At 35.4% G+C, this 22020-nt stretch overlaps 1 protein-coding gene across 5 annotated transcripts in view; it reads right to left on the bottom strand.

Moving 5' to 3' along the window:
- The window catches only part of RALGAPA2 (Ral GTPase activating protein catalytic subunit alpha 2), a 440153-nt gene that overhangs the window by 147017 nt on the left and 271116 nt on the right, over positions 1-22020 (bottom strand). For all 5 annotated transcript variants that reach the window (XM_069075497.1, XM_069075496.1, XM_069075495.1 and 2 more), the window contains one exon: positions 1398-1525. In XM_069075497.1, the coding sequence (XP_068931598.1) occupies positions 1398-1525 (128 nt within the window). The remainder of the gene's footprint in view (positions 1-1397; positions 1526-22020) is intronic.

Here is a 22020-nt window from a genome sequence, read left to right on the forward strand (position 1 = left end):
GGAATCTCTCATTCTTTTCTTCAAAACTGTACTTATGAAAAGCACCATAGGTAATACTCACTTTTCTCTAAATATTAACATGAAAATGCATTTTTTACAGTTAATGTACTTATAAATCAACACGTAGCCATTATTTGTTAGTGTAAACACCAACTAGAGACCAGGACACATTAAATTCTATAAAGCAATTTGAGGACTTTTGTGAGAACTCTGTTCAGTTCATTGAATCTTTCTGTCTCAAAATCTAAAATATAATTCAAAGGGCTATATAAAAATTGTGGTATGGTTAATTTAATCTTTGAGAAAAATGAAAACTGTCACTTGCTATTGTTCTAGAACAAGATCAGAAACTGAAGAAAACTTATAATATGAAAGGAATTATAACTGAAATATTACCTTTTGCCTGTTCTGAAGGTAGAATTTACTGAGAACAGAAGGTATAAGGGATCCCCAATGAACCTTCCTTCAAGAAGGCTTCCCTGATTCCCTGTGGATGTGATTTCATTGTTCCTTTTGAATCCTCAAAGCATTTTACTTATAGCTCTTGAGATATTTATCAGTCTAACTCGTATTCTAGTTGTATACTTCTACCTTCTCTACTAAACTGTAAACTCTCTGAGGGTAGCAACTGTCTCTGTGTCTCACTCAGTGCCTAACAGCATGTTCCATATTAAAGAAGTTCTAAATAAATATTTGTTGAATGAATTTATGGATGGAAGAAAATCATAAGCAAATATTAATATTTCTTGGGTGCAAATCACAGACATTTAATTATTTATATTTCACTAAGTCATTGAGCATTTACTAAGTGCTTACTATGTATCAGGAATCAAGTTATTCACTGGGAATACAAAGAAAGTTAAAAACAGTCTCTGCCCTCAAGAAGCTCACATTCTAATGGGGCAACTGACATGTAAATTACTAGATACACATAAGATACATATAGAGTAGATGGAAGATAATTTCAGAGGGGAAGACTCTAGCAGCTGGGGGACAAGGGAGAGAAGGGCTGTGTGTACTGGAAAAAGCTTCCTTTAGAAATATGATTTGAGTTGAGTCTGAAAGCAAAGTCAGAGGAGACTAAGAAGCAAAAATATAAATGGAGAGTAACATGAAGATCATTTCAAATTTTAAAGTAGCATGAAATCACTACATATATTGGAAATTACCAAAAAACTGTGATGAGGCTATGACTTGGTGTTTCTGTTTTAAACCCACAGTATTAGTTTGAAGTTCATTTAAAAAATCTCTGAAAAAAAAAATTCTATATATAACTGACTGTAAAAGTTTCTCTCCTATCCTGCCTCTATTACTTACTTACCTCTTATAACCACAGAGTTTTCATCATACTGAATTCTTCAGTGCAATGAAATCACAGCTACAAAGCCAAAGGATACAAACTCTGGTAGAGGGGTATGAGAGACTTCACAGCCCTGCTAGCATTGATACACGTAGAACAAATAAGACTTGGCAGCAATTCTGCAGTCACTATTGCTCCATCAAACAAAGGCCCAAAAAATGGAATCTGTGGAAGAAAAGAGAAGCCATTTAGTTGTTAAAAACAGCACCAATGAACTCTAGATGAGAATGGGATCAATTAGCATGAAATAAGAAATGTAATGATTACATATTTACTATTCATGTCTATAGATTATACTTTGAATTTAAGAGCACATAGTTTTCTTTTGAATCAAGACAAGAAAGTTCTTCACTGTTATATACTTTTTAATGGCAATAAAAAACGTTTTATCACAAAATTAACAAATTGCTAGCTTATTTTGAACACTGCCATTCATAAAATTTACTAGCTAGCATTCTAAATGCATATATCCCAAAACATGAACAACAGAGTTCACATTTGTGTGTACAGTTTCTGATAATAGTTTTTGCATTTTTCTGAGAATAGTTATGAATTCTGCAGTATTTTCCACCATAAGGTTGTATTAATATGCAGAAATCTTAGAGATAACCAGTGACCTCCAAATCACCAAATCTAATATGTTATACCTAGTTCCTATTCTCTCTGACTTTTCCACTAAATATCTGATACATCTAACCACCTGTTTCTTCTTAGAATTCTTTTCTCCCTTGTTTTCAAAAGAGATTATCTTTTTAAAGCACTTAGCCCAGTCCTGACACATAGCAGGCGCTATATGCATGCTTATTCCTTTTCCTCCTTCCCCTTTTCTATAACATTAGATCCAGTTTTCCTTCTGTACCTCTGATTGTCCCATCTATGTTTCCTTTCTCATTCTACTTCCTAAAGGGGAAAGAAGTGTTTTCTCAGTACTTTGGCCTCCATTCTTTTCTCCCTATGCTCTCATCTGAGGATTATTTTTATGCACACTAATACGGAATTCAAGCCTCAGAATTATTTTCACTTCCTCCCTTTCTCTATTATTCCCTCCATTCAATCTTTTGTAGTGTATAATTTATTCTTCTTTCAAAAAGTCTTTTGTATCTATCCTTTATATATTCATTGACATCACTCAAGCTCAGGCCTTTATCAGTTCATGCTTCCTCAGTAGTTTCCCTGCCTCTACCTTCTCTCATTTCCAGTATCTCCTACTTAAAATTTGCAAGCTTCACCATGTAAAATAATGCTCCTATCACGTTACTTTCCCCTCCCCCCACCTCACCAACCATAGCAGCTTCCTATACCTTACAAAATATATTATCAATTCTGTAATCCTAAAAAGCTTCATATACTCTAGGCCTCCATACCATTCCAACCTCAATGCAAACAAATAAAGTACAGGGAACTGTGACCAGAATAGTTTGTCTGGAGTAGAAGGTATATGAAGGGGACAATCTAGTCCATTCAGAGTTCCCGGGGCTTTCTCTGACCCGAGCATTTGGCCCATACTCATGGCCCTGTCTGAAATGCATTTACTGCTACCTTACTACTCAAAACTATCCATTCTTCAAGGTCCAGGTTCTATTTCTCAACCTTGTCTATAAAGATTATCCTGACAACTCCATTCAGAAGTGTTTTTTTCCACATCTTCTGTACTTTCATGGAACATATATTAGCATTTATTATTTTGTATTACCATAAATATTAAGTATATACAACATAATAATTAGATTATTAGTCCCCTTGGGGGCTAGGATACTCTATTTTGTGTATACTAGAAGACGTTTAGACAGAGTAGGCATTTACTTAAAAAAATTAACTCATTCTTTCTCTAGCATTGACTCTCTTTAGTGCAACATAAGTAGGTGTGGAGTAGTAGACCTAGCATCTTCATCCCTGTACCCTACAACATGCTAAGTACAGTGTTCACCCCCTGGGCAGTTAGCTCTTATCCAGATAATCCAAAGCCTTATCACTCAGAGACTATGATTAAATGGTTCATGGTACAATGGAAAATTGTCAACAGTAACACAATTACTCGTATCTGAAAACTAACAATGTGAGGGGAAAAACTATAGATTTGATTATGTGAAAAGCAAAACCAATTACAGTAGTTTTATGTTAATGGCTAAACATTTTTGTATAATTAGCAGGAAGCAAGTAAAGATTATATATACCATTAGAAGAGCCATGTTAACTTTGTTATAAGTTGTTTGTGATTTCAACCATTTCATTACGAAATCTAAATAAGCAAACTGTTATCACAGCCAACAGCTCATGAAACAAAGTTGTCTGCTTATGATTTTTAAAAATTAGAGAGGATATTATTGTTTAGGATAAACAACTCTATAAAGACTTTGGCAAGCATGGAGTTAAAGTGAATTTGCTAATAACATCCAAAGGTAGTTATCTGGTCTGTGTGAATTACTACCTGCTCCATATAAGAATATATCCAAGTCAACTGTCACCATGCAATTAATTTTCTTATGAATAGAAACATCTATCTCTACTGTCTTCATAGTGGTACAAATAAAATCAGGTACTACTTCATTTTTTATCGGAATTAAGATAGCCATATTTTGATTTACATGGAGAATAAAAGTATGAAATTATTTTGTAAGCCATTAAAATAAAGTAATTCATTTTAATGAAATGGTCAATTAGAATAAAATAGACCTTCCTAAATGACTGGACTCTAATCTAAATATGCCAATTCCAGTTTCTTGTTAGACACTGTTAAATTAATGTCAACTGAAGATGAACTAAACCAATACTACTTTTCGTAACAATTATCCATCAAAAAACTAAATCTAGTTTCACATCCCTGAACAAAATTATCTTCATAACCTAAATAAGTTTTAAAATTATTAAATGGATGCCATGTACAAGAAGTAACTGAGATGTCTCTTACAACATTCCTTAAAAATAACTAGGGCAGGGGCGGCCAGGTAGCACAGCGAGTAAGAGTACCGGCTCCAGTGTTGAGAAGACCTGGAGATCGAATCCCGGTCTCAGACACTTATCACCCACCCAGAAAGACCTGGCCGTGTAACCTTGAGCAAGTTACTTAACCCCAATTGCTTAGGGGCGGCCAGGTGGCTCAGCGAGTAAGAGCACTGGCTCCAGTGTCAGGATGACCTGGATCAAATCCAGGCTCAGATACTCAGCACCACACCCAGAAATAACTGGCCGTGTAACCTTGAGCAAGTTACTTAATCCCGATTGCTTAAAAAAAAAAATAACTAGGGCAGAACTTTTGAAAAGTTTGTTTTAGTACAGTTGGTTTCTAGACTGGGTACTAGTTATATTCAAAACTAATAATTAGCTCAATAGTTCTTATAATGAAGATAAATAATATATATAGTGTTGGGGATTTCTATGCCACTACTTAAAAAGCAAATCCATTTTCAGTTTTCTTTCATCAGAATTGGGTCCAGGACAGTACACTTTTACATTCCATCTCTTTTCTTTACCAGATCTTGTGAACACAAAGAAAGCTTTTGAAGAAAAGGGATGACAATGAAGTCCATATTGCAGCACAACTACCCTGGCAGCCTAAAGATAGGGCAAATAGTCTGGGCAATGACATATGAGAAAACATGGGGCACAAAAGGCACTCTGAAATTTCCCTTTAATAATACTGCAGCACATCTCTTAAAATAACAAATGGAGCTACCTTAATGTGACACCACCCACTCCTGCCAAATCACCAACACCTTCTGGCAAAAGGGCAATGTACATCTGACTTCTGCTTATTGTTCTGAAGAGATAATCATTAACCCATGAAATTAGAATAGTTGCCTTAGAAGATCTATAACTATATGATTCAGTAAACTTTCAAAAATATAAATGCGAAATTATTTTTTTTTAAAGCAGTTGGGGTTAATTAACTTGCTCAAGGTTACATGGCCAGTTATTTCTGAGTGTGGTGCTGAGTATCAGAGTGGATTCGATCCCAGGTCATCCCGACTCTGGGGCCAGTGCTCTTACTCACGGTGCCACCTGGCCACCCCTATTATTTTCTGAATTTCATCAGAATAGTGAACATTTGAATCAAAGGCATAAAAGATCAAAATCTTGGTGCTTTTAGATACTCCTGTAATTATTCCAAAACTTTATGACTTGCTAAAACAAACAAAAAACTCTGAATCACCTTTCATTTGGATTTGATAAACTTGCCTAAAAATACACAGCTTCATACACAAAGAACCAATGACACAATTACAAATCATCTATCCTGAAAAATAAATGGAAATAAGAAACTATACAAGCATGTTTTTATGCATGTAATGGGGACTGGAACACATGCAGAGCATCTGTGGTGTCATTTCCTGATGTAGCAGGTATGGGAAGCCTGCATCTAGAAGAATCTAGAGAGAGAGAAGCAAGGGCTCTGTGTATATGTGCCATAAAAAGAAAAGAAAGCTAACAGAAAGAAGACCAGAAACTTATTTTAAGCATAGCTCTGCTATGAACTCCTAACTAAGAAGAGTAAAGAGTCTTAAGTTTTTTAAATGTTTATTGCTGCCAAATTAAAAAAAAAAAACACAAAACTATCCCTTGGTAGAACAAAACAGTCTTCAAAGTTCTCTTTATACAAGGCATTTCCAATAAAAGTGCTCCAGGTCACAAGACCAAAAAAATGAAGAACTTGCCATTTGTTCCTATTCCCAATTATGTACCAGAAATAGAGAATTTGCAGCTATTTTCCCAATCAAGAAATCAACCTGGCACTCAACTCTCACCTGTGGCTCCAAGAAGCCCTTCCATACATAGCAGCCTCATACTGGTAAACTATCTTGACAGATGGGCTAAACCAGGTTGAGGGTAACCAATGAGCTTCAGACGAATCACTTGAGTTAGTGGGTGTCCACTCCAAGCATGTGAATACTTCCCTTGATGGAATGGACAGATGAGAACAATTTGTTTCAAGGCCATGAAGGCAGCTGAAGCAGATGCTGTGGAGTGCTTAGAACTTGGTGAGATATCAAAGATGCCAAGATCAACCACTATATCCCAGGCCATCTCCAGTTGTACTGACTTTTGTCTTGCCAAGGGACTCTGATGACTCAGGAAGAGAGAAGGAGGCTGACAACTTTTCACAGCTCTGCCTCACCTAAATCCAATTCACACACAAGTCAAGATATCACCACATGATGTTACTGGTCCTTTCTAAAAATGAAGGACAAACAACAACAGTGCCCCTCCCCAACCAGTGTCCACACTCTACCAATGTACACAAACCCATTACATCATGGTGAGGGATTCAATTCAGGGACTTCCTTCTTATATCAGCCTTGGCATAAGCTCCCTGCCCTTTGACCCTTCCTCCAAAATTCTGTTGCAACAAGTAATGGATTTTAACTCTGCCCAGCCACATACAAAGAAAGGGGAGGAAGATGAAGGAAGACAGTGCCTTCCCTTCTTCCTGAATAGTCTATACGCTAGGAAACACTAAAGCAATAGACACTCTGCCTTGAATATACACTTCACCCTCACCCAACCCTGCAAAAAGGGGCAGTCATTGAAGACCTGAGGGAACTAGGAAATGGAACACACAAGTCTGAAAGTAAAGGGACTGGAAACCAGCCTGGGGCGAGTCCTTTATTCCCAGAGCCAACTGGAACCAAAGCCAGAGAAAAGTATATGTCCTAATGTCGAAAAAGGATGAAACAGCTTTGGGTCTAGTTATTGGCAGAGGAAACTACAGCTATCAACAAAAGGAGTTATTTGGGGTGGCTAGGTGGTGCAGTGAGTAAGAGCGCCAGCCCCAGAGTCAGGAGGACCCAGGATCAGTTCTGGCCTCAGATACTTAACACCCACACAAGATAACTGGCTGTGTAACCTTGGGCAAGTTACTTAACCCCAATTGCCCTCCAAAAGGCAAAAAACAACAAAAAAACAAAAGGAGTTATTTTCAGGGGTAGAGTCAAGATGGCAGAATAGAGAAAGCACTTAGCTGAGCTCTCCCAACATTCCCCTCCAAACAACTTTAAAATAATACCTCAAATTAAATTCTGGAGTAGCAGAGCTAACAAAAGGTCAAAGTGAGACATTCTTCCAGCCTAAGACAACTTAGTAGGTCAAAAAAAAAATTGTGACACTATAATGCACTACTGGTTAAGTTGTGACCTACTCCAACTATTTGGAGAACAATTTAGAACTATGCTCAAAGAGCTATAAAACTGTACATACATACCTTTGGACCCAGAGATACCAATACTAGGTCTGTATCCTAAAGAGATCAATGAAAAGGGGAAAAGAATCATTCGTACAAAAATATTTATAGCAGCTCTTTTTGTGGTGTCAAAGAATTGGAAACCAAGGTGATGCCCATCAAATGGGAAGTAGCTGAACATGTTGTAGTATATGAATGTAATGGAATGCTATTTGTGCTATAAGAATTTGATGAGCAGGATGATTTCATAAAAAACAAACTTGGGAAGACTCATATGAATTGATGCAAAGTGAAGTGATCAGAATCAGGAGAATATTGTACATAGTAATGGCAATTTTGTAAACATGAACAACTGTGAAACTTAGCTACTGTGACTGAGGCAATGATCCAAGACAATTCCCAAAGACACAGGATAAAAAATGCTATTCACATCTAAAGAGAGAACTTGTGGCAGGTGAAAAATGAAATGACTCAGGAAACAGAGAATCAAGTTTCTGAGCATATTGATTTATTAGGCAATACATGCCACTTATATAACAAATTAGGACCGGGCCTTCTCAGTTTTGGCACTGGACCCTGAATACTGGTGGAGACAGATTTATATGTATTAAAAACAATTACTCAAACAAGACCAATTAATTAAGAAAAAACCAACAACAATGAACCAGGATGCAAAATTAGGTGACCTTACTTCTAACTGGAGAAAAGATGAGGGACTTTTCAAGTTGAGAGGGGAAGAGTGAACAGGTACAATTCATGAAATAAGAGTGTCTGTATTCAATTAAAGGAACATGGAAACAATAACTGATAGACCACTCTGAGTCCAGTTTTCAGATAAGACATATGGGTTGCTTGAGATGTGTATAATTGTGAGAAAACTTCTTGCATCCATCTTTGGATCTAGTCAGCATAACCTAGATTTTTAAGTAAAGGCCTCTAAGAAGAAGGTAAAGGTGGTCCAGCTTTTCAGTAATGCAGAGGTAGGTTCAAACAATGCAATAAAGTTTTCTCATAATTACTATAAATTTTAGGAGGAAGAAAAAATACACAGAGCACAAGCAATCATGGAAGATGCTAAGAATTAAAAGGCAAAATGAGTGTTAAGACACCTAAGAGATTATAAAGCTATTTAAATAAATCTTCTAGGACAAAGGAAATTGAACAGATCTGATAAAACACAGAACTCTATGAATTTCTTTTTTTTTTTTTTTTTAAAGCAGTTGGGGTTAAGTAACTTGCTCAAGGTTACACAGCCAGTTATTTCTTGGTGTGGTGCTAAGTATCTGAGCCTGGATTCGATCCCCAGGTCATCCTGACACTGGGGCTGGTGCTCTTACTCGCTGAGCCACCTGGCTACCCCGAACTCTATGAATTTCTAAGGGAGGATGAAACTTGGAGCAGGATGCTCCTGAATGGTTCAAGAGAAAAGTCATAATATCAAGTGAAATTAGAAATGAACAAATGGTAGAACTGATAGCCTGAACAGCTAAAATAATGAGCAGAATGGACAAACCTGAACGTACAGTGGCCAGTCTCTCTGAAGAAATGAAAGAAAACAACAAAAGGGAATATAAATATATTAAAGAGAAAGACAATACTGAAGAAAAGCAATAAGCAACACTGTTAAAAGAATACATGATCTCTATATAAGGGAAACGTATAACTCTTGAAGATAGACACAACTTAAGGATCTTGGATTTTCTAGAAGAACATTACAAGTCCAAAAACTTGAATATCATAATGTAAGAAATAACAGGAGAAAATGGCCCAGAACTCCTGAATAAAGAAAACAAAGCACAGGGGGCGGCTAGGTAGCACAGCGAGTAAGAGCACCGGCTCCAGTGTCGGGATGACCTGGGGATCAAATCCGGGCTCAGACACTTAGCACCCACGCAGAAACACCTAGCTGTGTAACCTTGAGCAAGTTACTTAACCCCAATTGCTTTAAAAAAAAAAAAAAAGAAAGAAAACAAAGCACAAATTGAAAGAATTCAGAGATTATTTCCAGAAGACAAAACAATAACCCTCCAAAAAAATTCCTATGATTCAAAATCCCAAACCCATAGTGGTTAAATTTATAATTCCAATAAGAAACCCTCACTTGATTCTTCCACCAACTGCTATTTTCCTTTTTCTTTCCTTTTGTGGATAAACTCTCTGAGAAGGCCATCAGTGCTGCCATTTTCTTTTCTCTAGCTTTCATCTTATCATTCTACATTTTGACTTGTGACCTCACTGTGCAACTAAAAATGTTCTCTCTAAATTTTCCAATGATCTCTTAATTACCACATCTAATGGTCTTTTCTCAGTCTTCATCCTTCTTGACCTCTCTGCAGCCTCTGACACTGTCAAGCACCCTGTTCTCTTTGATACTCTCTTTTGTCTAGGTTTTCTGACATAGCTGTCTCCTAGTTTCTCTCCCTCCTGTCTGATTGCCTTCCAGTCTCTATCCTTTGTTGAATATTCATCAAATAGGAAATAATTAAAAGTGGTAAGGCAGTTGAATTAAAAAAGTTTTGGAAAGTGTTCACTGGCATCCTGAAGAACAAGTGCATAGTCCCAGTCAGAGAGGGCTTCCCAATAACAGTATATAAAATAAAGTATATAAATACACACACACACACACACACACACACATATATACAAATACACACAGATGGTTGTGCTCTATAGGTTGCCAATCTAACTGCATATCCTAGCCTAGATAACAGGAATGTTCATTCACTTATTTTTTTTTCTGTGAGGATAGTTGGTCAAAATCTTTTGAGTAACTGTGGATGTCATTTAGCAGGCCTTATGGCTTAACACAATCAACGTGTATCTTGGATAAACCCTCAAAACAGACAATGAGTTGGAACCAGTTTAACAGGAAAAGAATGTCCTGAATTACCTTTGGTAAATTATTTTAAAGACACTAGACCTTTACTGGAAGAGGTTCAAATAGGGATAGCGTTGTCATGAAACAGGTAGTTTTCAAAAAACATATAAAGCTTTCTGTAGTATTGGGATCAAAGGGCAACAATTCTTTCTGCAATGATTATTTAGTTATGATTATTTGCTGAATTTTTAAGGATATTTTGGTAGAACAAGGATTAACTGTCTGTCAGCTTATAAAGGTTATACTTCTGGTATATCATTCAAACCACATGATTGTATCTTTCTAGTCATACATGCAGATGGTAAAATTGTGTAACTTATATTGATGTGTTGCACCATTCTATCATTTCATTACATAATCTGCATTGATCAGTAAGACTGGACCCCTTAAAGATAACCATGAAAAATCTATCTAAATCTTCCTTTAATGATTAACAAGCTCTTCCCAGATGATACTCTCCCTCTCCCCGTGATTCTAAATCACCAGCAGTCAAAATTTAAACTTCATTCTCCATACTCCTTTACCTGATCTCTTATTTCATTCCCCTCAAAGTCCTCCTTCACAATGTCCCACTCCAAAGCTACCCACTTCTTCCACTGTGCTCTCTTGAATGCCTATGCCATGGACAACAAATGTGCCTCCATCTTAAATCTTTTCCTTTACTACTCCTTTCATCTTCTGGCTCCTTCCTGATGACCCAGCCTCCCTCTCCTCCCTTCCCAGCAAAGGCTGCATTCTGACTCATTGCCCCAACTTAATGGTTGAAGTGGGAAAAGTTGCAATATTCTTTGATACCCATTGTCACTTCCAGGTTCTCTTGCTTCCATCACTCAGTAACCTGTCTGCCTTTGAGGTTCACTCAATCCATATTTAACACACAATCAAAATTCTGACAACTGTTGTCTTTCTACTTTCAGGTCACTCCTCTTCCTTCTTTAAAGAGTTCAGTATTTGGTTCACAATCTTTCTATCCTCCCCAACTCCTGATGTCACACTAAAAGACTTCAACATCTGTAGTGACACCCTCTCAAACAACCTAACTTCACTTTCTTACTTCGCATGACTTACTCCTTCACCCAACTCAGCCACATACAAAGATAGTCATGCCATCACCTCCATGTTCATGAGTTCTGAAATTCTCTTGTCTCATAATATTCATATAGATTTCCAAATTTCCTTCTGCCTTCCAATACTGAACTATGTTGATCGTCCACACCATGGCCTTCAATTCCTCAATGCCTCAGTTAATTTCCAGGTTATCACTTCTGAATTAGACATGCTCTCCTCCTTTCCCCATTTTGCCCAATTGATAAACCAATTCAGTTCTGTACTGTTTTCTTCTGGAGTTCTTTGTCCCATTATCACTTTGCTGACCTTGCCCTGCTAAGACTCAGAGAAAGTTCCTGTAGATATTTTTTTTTTCCAATTACTATGTTCTAATTTTTTTCAAAATATTTTAAATTTTATGGAGTCAAAGCTGTTTATTTTGTGTTCTGTGAGACTACTTTCTTTGCTCAAAAATCCTTGCCTTAAATAGGTAATTTCTTCTTTGTTACTCTAATTTGTTTGCATCACCCTTTATATCTAGGTCATGTATTCATTTGGAGCTTGTCTTGATAGAAGATATGAAATGTTAGTCTATACCTAGATTCTGTCAGATTTTCTCTAGGTTTCCTAGCAGTTTTTGTTAAATAATTAGTCCTTATCTCATTGTATCAGGGGATCTTTATATTTATTGAACAACAGGCTAGTTTGTTTCCTTCTTTATGTTGTGTATCTAAATTGTTCCACTAATTAACCTCTTTTTTTTCTAAACCAGTACCTAATTGTTTTGATTGCTTTGTAGTATATTTTGATATCTGGTACTGGCAAGCACTCTCCCCAGTTTTTTCATTATTTTTATTGGGATTCTTTACTTTTTCTTTCTCCAAATTAATTTTATTATTTTTTTCTAGATTTTCAAAGTAATCTCTTGGTAATTTTAATCACATGGTACTGAATAAATAAATAAATTTAGGTAGCATTGTCACCTTTATTATACTGGCTCAGCCTACCCAAGAGCAATAAATAGAACTCCAATTACTTAGGTCTGTATTTTCATAAAGACTTTTATAGTTGTATTCATTTAGTTCTTATGTATATCTTAGTAGGTATACTCCCAGGTATTTTACACATTTTTAAAATTTTAAATGAAAATTTTTTTATCTCTTCCTTGCTTGGCTTTGTTGGTAATATATAGAAATATATTGCTTATTCTTTACATTATTTTATTGGTGGAACTTTTTTTTTGGACATAAAATATTGATGTGTCCCACACATCAAACAGTATTGTCACTATTCTTGGACATATTTTGCATATTTGCAAGACATCAGTGAACCCTGAGTTAAGACATGGATCAATGGCTTTGCAATAATCAACAAAGACAGTATAAGTCTTATGCTGCTTTTGGGTAATTTGTTAAATAATTAATGAATCGATAATAAGTAGCTCTCTACACTCTTGGGACTTCCTGGCACATCCTAGTTTCTCCTTAGCCAATATTGCTTTCCTTTAAATGATTACAAATGTTTTAGTGATATAAACTTTGAATACTTTGCATAAAATACATAAACCCACAAATGGTTTAGACTTGCAAGGGTTTCTGGTACTATCATCTCTTGTAATAGATATATGATACCTCCCACTAAGAATGATGAGATGACATTTGCCACATGATTATTTCTTATTCTTCCCCTTGAAAGGCCTGCAAAATAACTACCAGTTTTTTTGCACATTCACATTCATGAACTGATACTCTAGAAACAATGCACTCTCTTTACCACCCAAATTGTATACTTCCTTGAGCACTTAAGGCAGCTAGCTGGTATAGAGGCTAGAACACTGAGCCTGGAGTAATGAAGATTTGAGATCAAATCCAGCCTAAGATATTTACTAGCTTAGTGACCCTGGACAAATGATTTAACTGCTGTCTGTTTCCTCAGCTATAAAACTGGGATAATAACAGCACTTACCTCACAGGTTATTTTGAGGACTGAATGAGTTAATATTTGTAAAATGCTTAGCACACAGGAGGCACTTAATAAATGTTTATTTTTTCCCTTCTAAATGTGCCTGAATGGAGAAAAATGATATGTTTCCTTTTCCTACACTAACCTATATTTGTTTAATGTATTCATGATAGGTCAGGTCCTCCACAGAAAGAAGAATCAGTATTATTAATTAATATTTATTAGGTACTGTCATGGTACCAGATACACGTGTGTTATGTATATGATAAAGTGATATAAGGGGAGAAGGAAGGAAAAACCTTGTAATATTCAAGGTAAAGTAAATTTAGTTTCTAGAGAAAATCAAATAAAAATGGATTTCAAAACCACAAAATCATGATGAGAGAACCAAACCCGAGCTAAGAGTATTTATCAGTATTAAGCGATGGATTTCCCCCCACGTGTATGAAGATTTGCTACATAAATAAATATACTTTATCCTTATTTGGCAACTACTAGTGGATGCACTAATACATTCTTTCAGTAAGTGGATTACTGAAATAATTTCAAGGTATAGTATTCAGGGAATTCCTCTAATTATAAGTGGCAATGAATTACAGAGAAATTTCATGTAAATGTAGGATTTTTAAATGACAACTGCATTTCATAGAGTTCTTGATTTCATTCCTTTACTTAAATAAACTCTCAAATTAGAATTTTTAACATTACACTATTTATACTAATCAATCTTGGATTCTGTTTAGGATGTTCTTTCTATTCTAAATAATTTTGTACACACAAGTTAATGATTTATTTTTCAAGATAAATATTTGAGTAGGTAACAACTTTACTATCAAAATATTTTATTAAAAATCTCCAAATTAAGTCACAAAGGATTTATTTAGAATCTATTATGCATTGAAGATACAAAAAAAGTAAAAACAAATAAAAAAACCCAACACCCTCCCCCGCAAAAAACCCAGTTCCTGATCTCAAAGAACTCAACTCTCATCTCCCTCTAAAGAGGGAGCCAAGAGGCAAATAAGCATGTACAAAATATGTGTGTGTGTGTATATATATATATATATATCTGTGTGTACATACATATATACATACATGAAAAGTTAGAACTAAGCCTAATTGTTTAAACAATTTGCATTGAACACTACCAAAATTAATCAAGTACCCTATAAAACAGCATGCTAATATTAAACTTTTAAATGGTTTTTCAATTTACCCATCAGCAATAGGTTCTTGCTGAGGACACTGTACAAATACTATACATCCATGAGAGCTGGAAGAGAAGAAGAGGGAGCAGAATAAATGTATGAATACCTAGCACATCATCAATTATAAAGACACATTATATTAACAATAACAGCTAGCATTTGTATAGAAGTTAAAAATTTTGCAAAATACCTCATTTGATTCTCACAATCTATAAAGTAGATACTCTAATTATCCTCATTTGAAACTAACAGGTTAAATGACTTGAGCAGCTAATAAGTGTCTGAATCAGTATTTGAATTCTGATCTTCCTGTTTCTAGGTCCAGTACTCTTATCCACTGCACTACCTACCTACCAAATATACATTGACAGTCCTAGTTCAGACCCTCATTACCTACTGTCGGGCTTCTTGTTTCCTTCCCACTTCAGATAGAAAATTTCCTAATAAAAGGTTCGTGAACATATCACAACTTCTCAAAAATCATCAGTGGTTTTCCATTGTCTACAGTATAAAATATGCACTCCTTAATCTGGATTAAGACCACATGAACTGGTTCCATATGACCTTTCCAACCTCGTTTCCCATCGTTCCATATCATATAGTCAATGTATATTCTTTCCAAACCAGAACCTAGCTGATCCTCAACCTCTAGCCATCCATTCCAATCTCATCCAATCCAACAAGCCATATATTGGAGCCCCTTTATTGAACATACTAGTATGAAAAGACAAAATGAAAATCTATCCCTGCCAAGGAGCCTAAATTCTCCAGGGGAACAAAGTAATAACCAATATGTAAACAGTCAAATGTATATATAATTTGAGTGAAAGATCATTGACAAAGGGAATAACAGGAAAGTCTTCTTGGAGGAGGTGTCACATGAATTAAACATTAAAGAATGGAAGTGATTCTAACAGGTAGAGATGTGAAGTTCATTGAGGACACTGGGCATAGCTTCTACAGGACACAAAATTGGGAGATGAAATGATATGTAAGTGGAACAGTAAGTCAGTCTGGCTGGAATGTAAGTTTGTGAGTATTCTGAATGAATATCCATTATTTTTTTATACGTATTTCAGCAACTAGAACAGTTCCTGGCATATAGAAAGCATTTAACAAATGTTTACTCATTGGCCTCTTAAATGTACAGAGGCTCCCCATGACCTCTGAGAAGGTTTAAATCCCTTTATACCTCAACTCCTGTCTTTCTGTCCAGGATTATTTTCATTGTTCCCCTTTATATGTTCTCCCATCAAGGCAAATTTTTCTCACTGTTCCTCGTATACAACATTCGATGTTTTGCCCCTGTGCCTTTGCATAGCCTGCCTGCCATGCCTGAAATATACTCCAGTTCCACTTTCACCTCTAAGAATCTCTATTGTCCTTCATAACTCAGTTCAAGTCTCACAAATGAGGCCTTTCCAGATTTAGGTGGCACTGGGGACAGAGAATAAAAAGGAATGACAATGGGAAATGGAGTATAACATTATAGGACCAAGTAGACCAGAACTGTTGGATCAGAGTTCATGGAAAAAGGTAGGAAGGAGGCAATTTAGGAAGAGTTTTAAATGCCAAGCAGGAGTTTATATTGGATACCAGAAGTAAATGGAAGTCATTGAAACTAACTGGGAGGGTGAAAGGAATGGGACTGGAGACTGACATGCTCAGAACACTTTAGATCAGGCCTACACAACATACGGCCTGCAGGCCACTTGTGGTCTGCTAAATTTAGGATTTCTGGAAGCTGTGGCAATCAACCATCATCTAGGTATAGACTAACACCTCATACCTTCTACCAAGATAAGCTCCAAAAGAATACATGACCAAGATACAAAGGGTGGTATAAACAAATTAGAGGAGCAAAGAAGAAATTACCTATTGTATCTATAGATAGGGCAAGGATTTATGATCAAAGAAAGAAAAGAATCTCACACAACACAAAATGGATAATTTTGATTACATAAAATTATAAACCTTCAAAAAAATTAGAATAGAAGATGGTAACTGGAAAAAAATCCACATCCTTTGGTGGGCCACATATGTTGTACAGGTCTGCTTTAAAATTATACTAAACTAAGTGAGGGTTAGGCTGGAAAGGGAAGACTAAAGACAGAGATAGCAGCTAAAAGACTATTAAAGTATTCCAGATAAGAGAGATGAGGGCCTGAACTAGGATTGTGGCCATATGAGTGAAGAGGAGGGGATATATAAGAAATTATGTTATGATAGAAATGACAAGACATGGCAATGGATGGCATATATGGGGTGAAGAGCTGAGGGGTACACTGAGGTTTCTGGATTAGCCAACTAGGATGGTGGTAGTGCCCAAAGTAACTGGAAAATTCTAAAGGTAGGAGGGTTTTGTAGAGGGGAGGTAATGAGTTTTAGACGTGTTGATTTTGAGATGCCCATAAGACATCCAGACTAAGATGTCCAAGAGGCAGTTGGACATACAGAGAGACTATGACTCAATACACACATCTGGGAATAATCTGCAGAGAGATTATAATAGAACCCTTCAGAACTGATGAGACAACCAAGTGAGGTAAGATAGAGTGAAAGGGGGACTCAGGACAAAGCTCTGAGAAATACCCATTGTTAAAAACTACATGTCTTACAGGCCTAGTATATTTAATTATAGTAAGGATTCCTTTCCAATTAATATACTAAAACACTAGGGAACTATAAGACCACCCTTAACATTCATCATCTATTAAGACCATGATAGACAAAAAGGGATACAGGGAAGGCTTTGAAACAACTCAACCTCCCTACCACCTAGACCATAGATTGACCTGACATGGAAGTAGATATCTGTGATAGTCCCAAACTCCAGCCCTCTTGAAGCCATGGTCTATCATCCTTCATTAAAATTCCTTTGGATACACACATTTCATATTTGGGCTTTTTCCTTCCTTTTTCTACTAAAGACCATATCAATCATTTGGAGAGTCATCTGTCACTAAATGTCGGAATTACCTATAACTGGAGAGACTGATTTTTCTCTTCATTTTGAGTAAATTCCTTCTCCATATTCAGAAAATAGCACTAATTTGAGGAATTAGTGTATTGAGAGTATGAGAGAAGATGCACTTAGTATTGCAGAAGGGGGCCAGGGATGCATTGCCTTCAAGGGAAGGCCAGGTTTCCACAAATTAAACATGGCAAACTTCTAGGGCTGTATCTCACAGACCATAAAAATGGGAAAAGGACTCACATGTACAAAGATATTTATAGTAGCTCTTTTTATGGTGGCCAAAAACTGGAAATCAAGGTGATGCCCATCAATTGGGGAATGGCCAAACAAGTTGTGGTATATGAATGTAAAGGAATACTACTGTGCTATAAGAAATGATGAACAGGCATAACTTCAGAGAAACCTGGAAAGATTTATATGAACTGATGTTGAGTAAGGGGAGCAGAACCAGGAGCACATTGTATACAATAAGAGCCACAATGTGCAAGGACTGATTTTGTTAGACTTGGCCCTTCTTAGCAATGCAAGGACCTAAAACAATTCCAAGACACATGATGGAAAATTCCAGCCATATCCAGAGAAAGAACTATGGAGTCAGAATGCAAAACGAAGCAGACTATTTTCTTTTTTGTTTGTTTTACTTTTCTTTCTCATTGTTTTTCCCATTTGTTATAATTCTATGCAACATGACTAATGTGAAAATATACTTAATAGGAATAAATGTGTAGAGTCCATATCAAATTTCAAGCTCTCTTAGGGAGGGAGGAGGGAGAGGGGTAAGAAAATTTACAACTTATGGAAGTGAATGTTGAAAATTAAAAATAAACAATTTAATTAAAAAAAATTTTTTTAAATGTCAAGAGTATAAGATGAGATCAAAGAGGAAACAAAATTTGTAGGAAGGAGTTTCCAAAGAAAATTCTAGCTCTCTTCCAGCTAAGTTATTTCAACTACATAGGGCAGTAAGGTAGCATAAAATTGTGAAGCAAATTCTGGACCTGCAGTTAGGATGACCTGAGTTCAAATATGGCCTTAGACATATACTAGTTGTGCAATCAAGTCACTTTGCTTCTGCCTACCTCAGTTTCTTCATCTGTAAAACGGGAATAATAATGGCATCTACATTCCAGGGCTCCTCTAAGTGAGATTACAAGTGAGATAACACTTGTAAAGTGCTTTGCAAACCATAAAGTGCTATATAAAATATAATAATAATAATTATTGTATGCTGATGTGACAGGGGGCAATTTTCCCTTATATCCATCAGCCAGAGAATAACAGGATTTATCTATGGATGGCCAAAATATTTATGTTATTTTGGGTTCTGGCAATAAATGACGACTCACTGACTCATGAACTTTGTAAGTTTAATGGAACTCTATAGAAACTGATGTTCAGAAAAGTTAAGGAATCTGCTCTGAATCAAAGAAACTGGTAATACCAGAGCTAAGCCTGGAACTCTTTTCCCCAGCTCAATTCCAGAAGGTCTGTATAAAAAGCCAAGTAAATTAACCACTATATTAATAAAACAATTACTGCTTAAGCAAATTAAATAACAATGATTTTAATAAGGAAAGAACATTTGTTTTAATCATGTAAATAATGATTCTAATGTTAAGCAGATAAGCATTCTCTTCTTATATTTCTTGAATTCCTCCTGGTTGTATTCTCTTCAACATATCTACTGCTTGGCTTATTTATGATCACCCAGATAGTTAAAGGTTTGCCTACATATCAGGTCACTTAAATACATTAAAAAAACAACCACAGATTTCACAAAACAAAAGTTTCTAAATAATGATATAAATGTTTATTTACTTAAAATAGGTAGTAAGTTTGGCTTGAAAATAAAGAAAAATATTGCTTACAATTTTAAAATAAAAACCTGTATCTTTATTCCAAAAAACAATTTAAAGATTTAGAGGTTGTAAGGGAAGTCTGTCTTATTTATGTTCTTATGTAGTATGAGATTTGTCAGTAAGAATGAGCTACAGAAGCCAAAGAATAAAATACTGAAGTCCTAGAAGTATGACTCTTTTCCCTTTGCATCATCAAACAAGTTTCAAAACATTTATTTGTGCTGATTGAACCATTTTGAATGTAATTAACCTGTGAAATGATGGCTTTGGACTCAGGGAATTTTATTTAATGAAAAAAAGGAAGAAGCAAGAATCCAATAAAAATGTGAAGTGGCAGCCATTACTGTCAGATGTGGGTATTTAGCCACCCACCCTTCTTTTCCACATTACTTTGAAAATGCTATATATGAAGAACGTTCATGCTGCCAGGAATGCAACTTTTAGAGGTATATATTTTTTTAAAAAGTTAAATATACTAAATTTCAATGGTTTTGGAAGCCACAGCACTAGATGAATGTAACTTGTATTACAAATAACCCTATGTTATTATACACTCTATTAATGAGATAGACTGAATGGAACTAAAATTTGAATATGCATGACTATCAAAGAACAGCTTTTTTGTATTGATTTTTTTCCTAAAAGGGAGTAAGTAAAATTCTTTGAAAAATACTTCTGAATACAGACTATCCAAATAAATATATTTGAACCTAAAAATCAAAATATATTCTGATGAAATTATACTGCTGCTAAAAGAATACTTTCATCTCCATCTAGAATTTCTACAATAACTTGTCCTAAGTCAACCAAAAATAAATATTCCTCACATTTCAAGCAGCTGCTTCATTATAATTTCTAAACAAAAATAATTATTTTTGTTGTGTTCACTAAAAGTAAGTAAGGTTAAATAAACCTTTTGAGTACAAAGATTTCACTTCTATAGTAAGTAGCACTAGTTAAAAGACTGGGGAATGGGTAAATTATTGCACCAAATGGCTGAGAATTAATCTCTGATGACTAGCTGCAATCTAACGAGGCATCTGTGTCCCAGGGAACCCACAGTATGTCCCTGGCGGTATGTGCAGTGTGTAGAGTCTGCATGGCATTCTTTGTCCTCTTTTGCAAGCAGCTTTTCGTTTCATTGTTTAGAATATCCTCATGCATCTGTGACGCGTGGAATGCATTCATACTAACAGACTTACTATTGTTTTCTCTCAGAAGCTTTGTTGAGCAAAGACTGCATCACGGTTCTTGATAATTATATTGCTTAATTAATCAAGACAAAAAAAATTTGCAAATCATTGCCCCGTTGCCAAGCAGGGAGATAAAAAATGAAAACAATACAAGCTGAAGCAATATAACAAAAGTAACAGCTATCTGATCAGAAATTCTTATATAATGAAGCTATTAATGCTAAATCGGTTAATGTTAACATTGCTCCAGGTGTCTCTACTTAGATGCAAACAAAAAGGCTAACATTATGTATATAAAAGGCCAAATGTTGCCATGGATTCTGTAACCTGATAGAGAGGACAGCCTTTTCATTTGATTAGGGAATGCAATTTAAATACCAGGGACTGAAGCCAAACAACAGACATTTCCCTTTGCAAGCCTCTTTCATTCACCCTGGGGTCAGTAGTTGGTGAACAAAAGGTCAGCCACACTTGCCCTGGAAATGTCTGGATTAATTTTATTACATTGTAATGGTTTGTATTTTAAATGTAGAGATAACACTAAATTTCCAGTTACCTATTATCCTGTTTTGCCCTTTGGGCTTTTGTAATAAAGTATTAAGAAATGGGTTCTCTCAACTCATTCTGACAATTTGCAACCAATTTTCCAAAAATGAAATTAATATTCATATATAAAAGTTTCAGAAGTGTAAATTTGGTTATAGTATAAATCTCTGCTTTTTTACCTTTGAAGATGAAAAGTAGAGTTTAGAGAATAAGATAAAAGAGTAAATGATACATATAAAGTTTTCTTCTTAACACATGCATGAAGTTTATTAAAGTAATTACTGCAAGTGAACAGTTTCTAGTTCTGAAAAATGCCTTATGCTGTTTGCTAATGTCTTAATACTTAACTATTTTGATAGGTAAAATCTTCTAGTAAATCTTTGGGGTAAAAATGCTAACTTTATAAAGGAATACATATTGCTGATGTTACAGTATTCCTTTACAAAACCTACGACTTCATACATTTTGGTTTCTAAACATCTGAATCAAAGATAATACAAATTTATCATAATGAAACTTCTGATTTCTTGCTTTTTTGGTGAGAAGAACTCTTTATAATACTGATTTTCAGGAACAGTAAAAATATCACTTATCTAAATCACACTATCTGAATTTTGCAACATGTGGTAGTTAAGATGTTTCAGGGGATAGTATCACACACTTGAGAAGTCTTACATGTGATTTTTAAAATTCTTTTAGCCTCAAAGTAAAATGCCTTTTTCATAACTTTACTAAAAGCTAGTTTATAAGTCCTAATTTAAAAAGTAAACTACTTTGATTAATTGGCTAAACTTAAAAAAAAAAAAGATTTTAAG

This window comes from Petaurus breviceps, unplaced genomic scaffold, assembly GCF_028583685.1.
Source record: "Petaurus breviceps papuanus isolate PSGF00001 unplaced genomic scaffold, PetGlider_PUasm1.0 90919, whole genome shotgun sequence".
Lineage (NCBI taxonomy): Eukaryota > Metazoa > Chordata > Mammalia > Diprotodontia > Petauridae > Petaurus > Petaurus breviceps.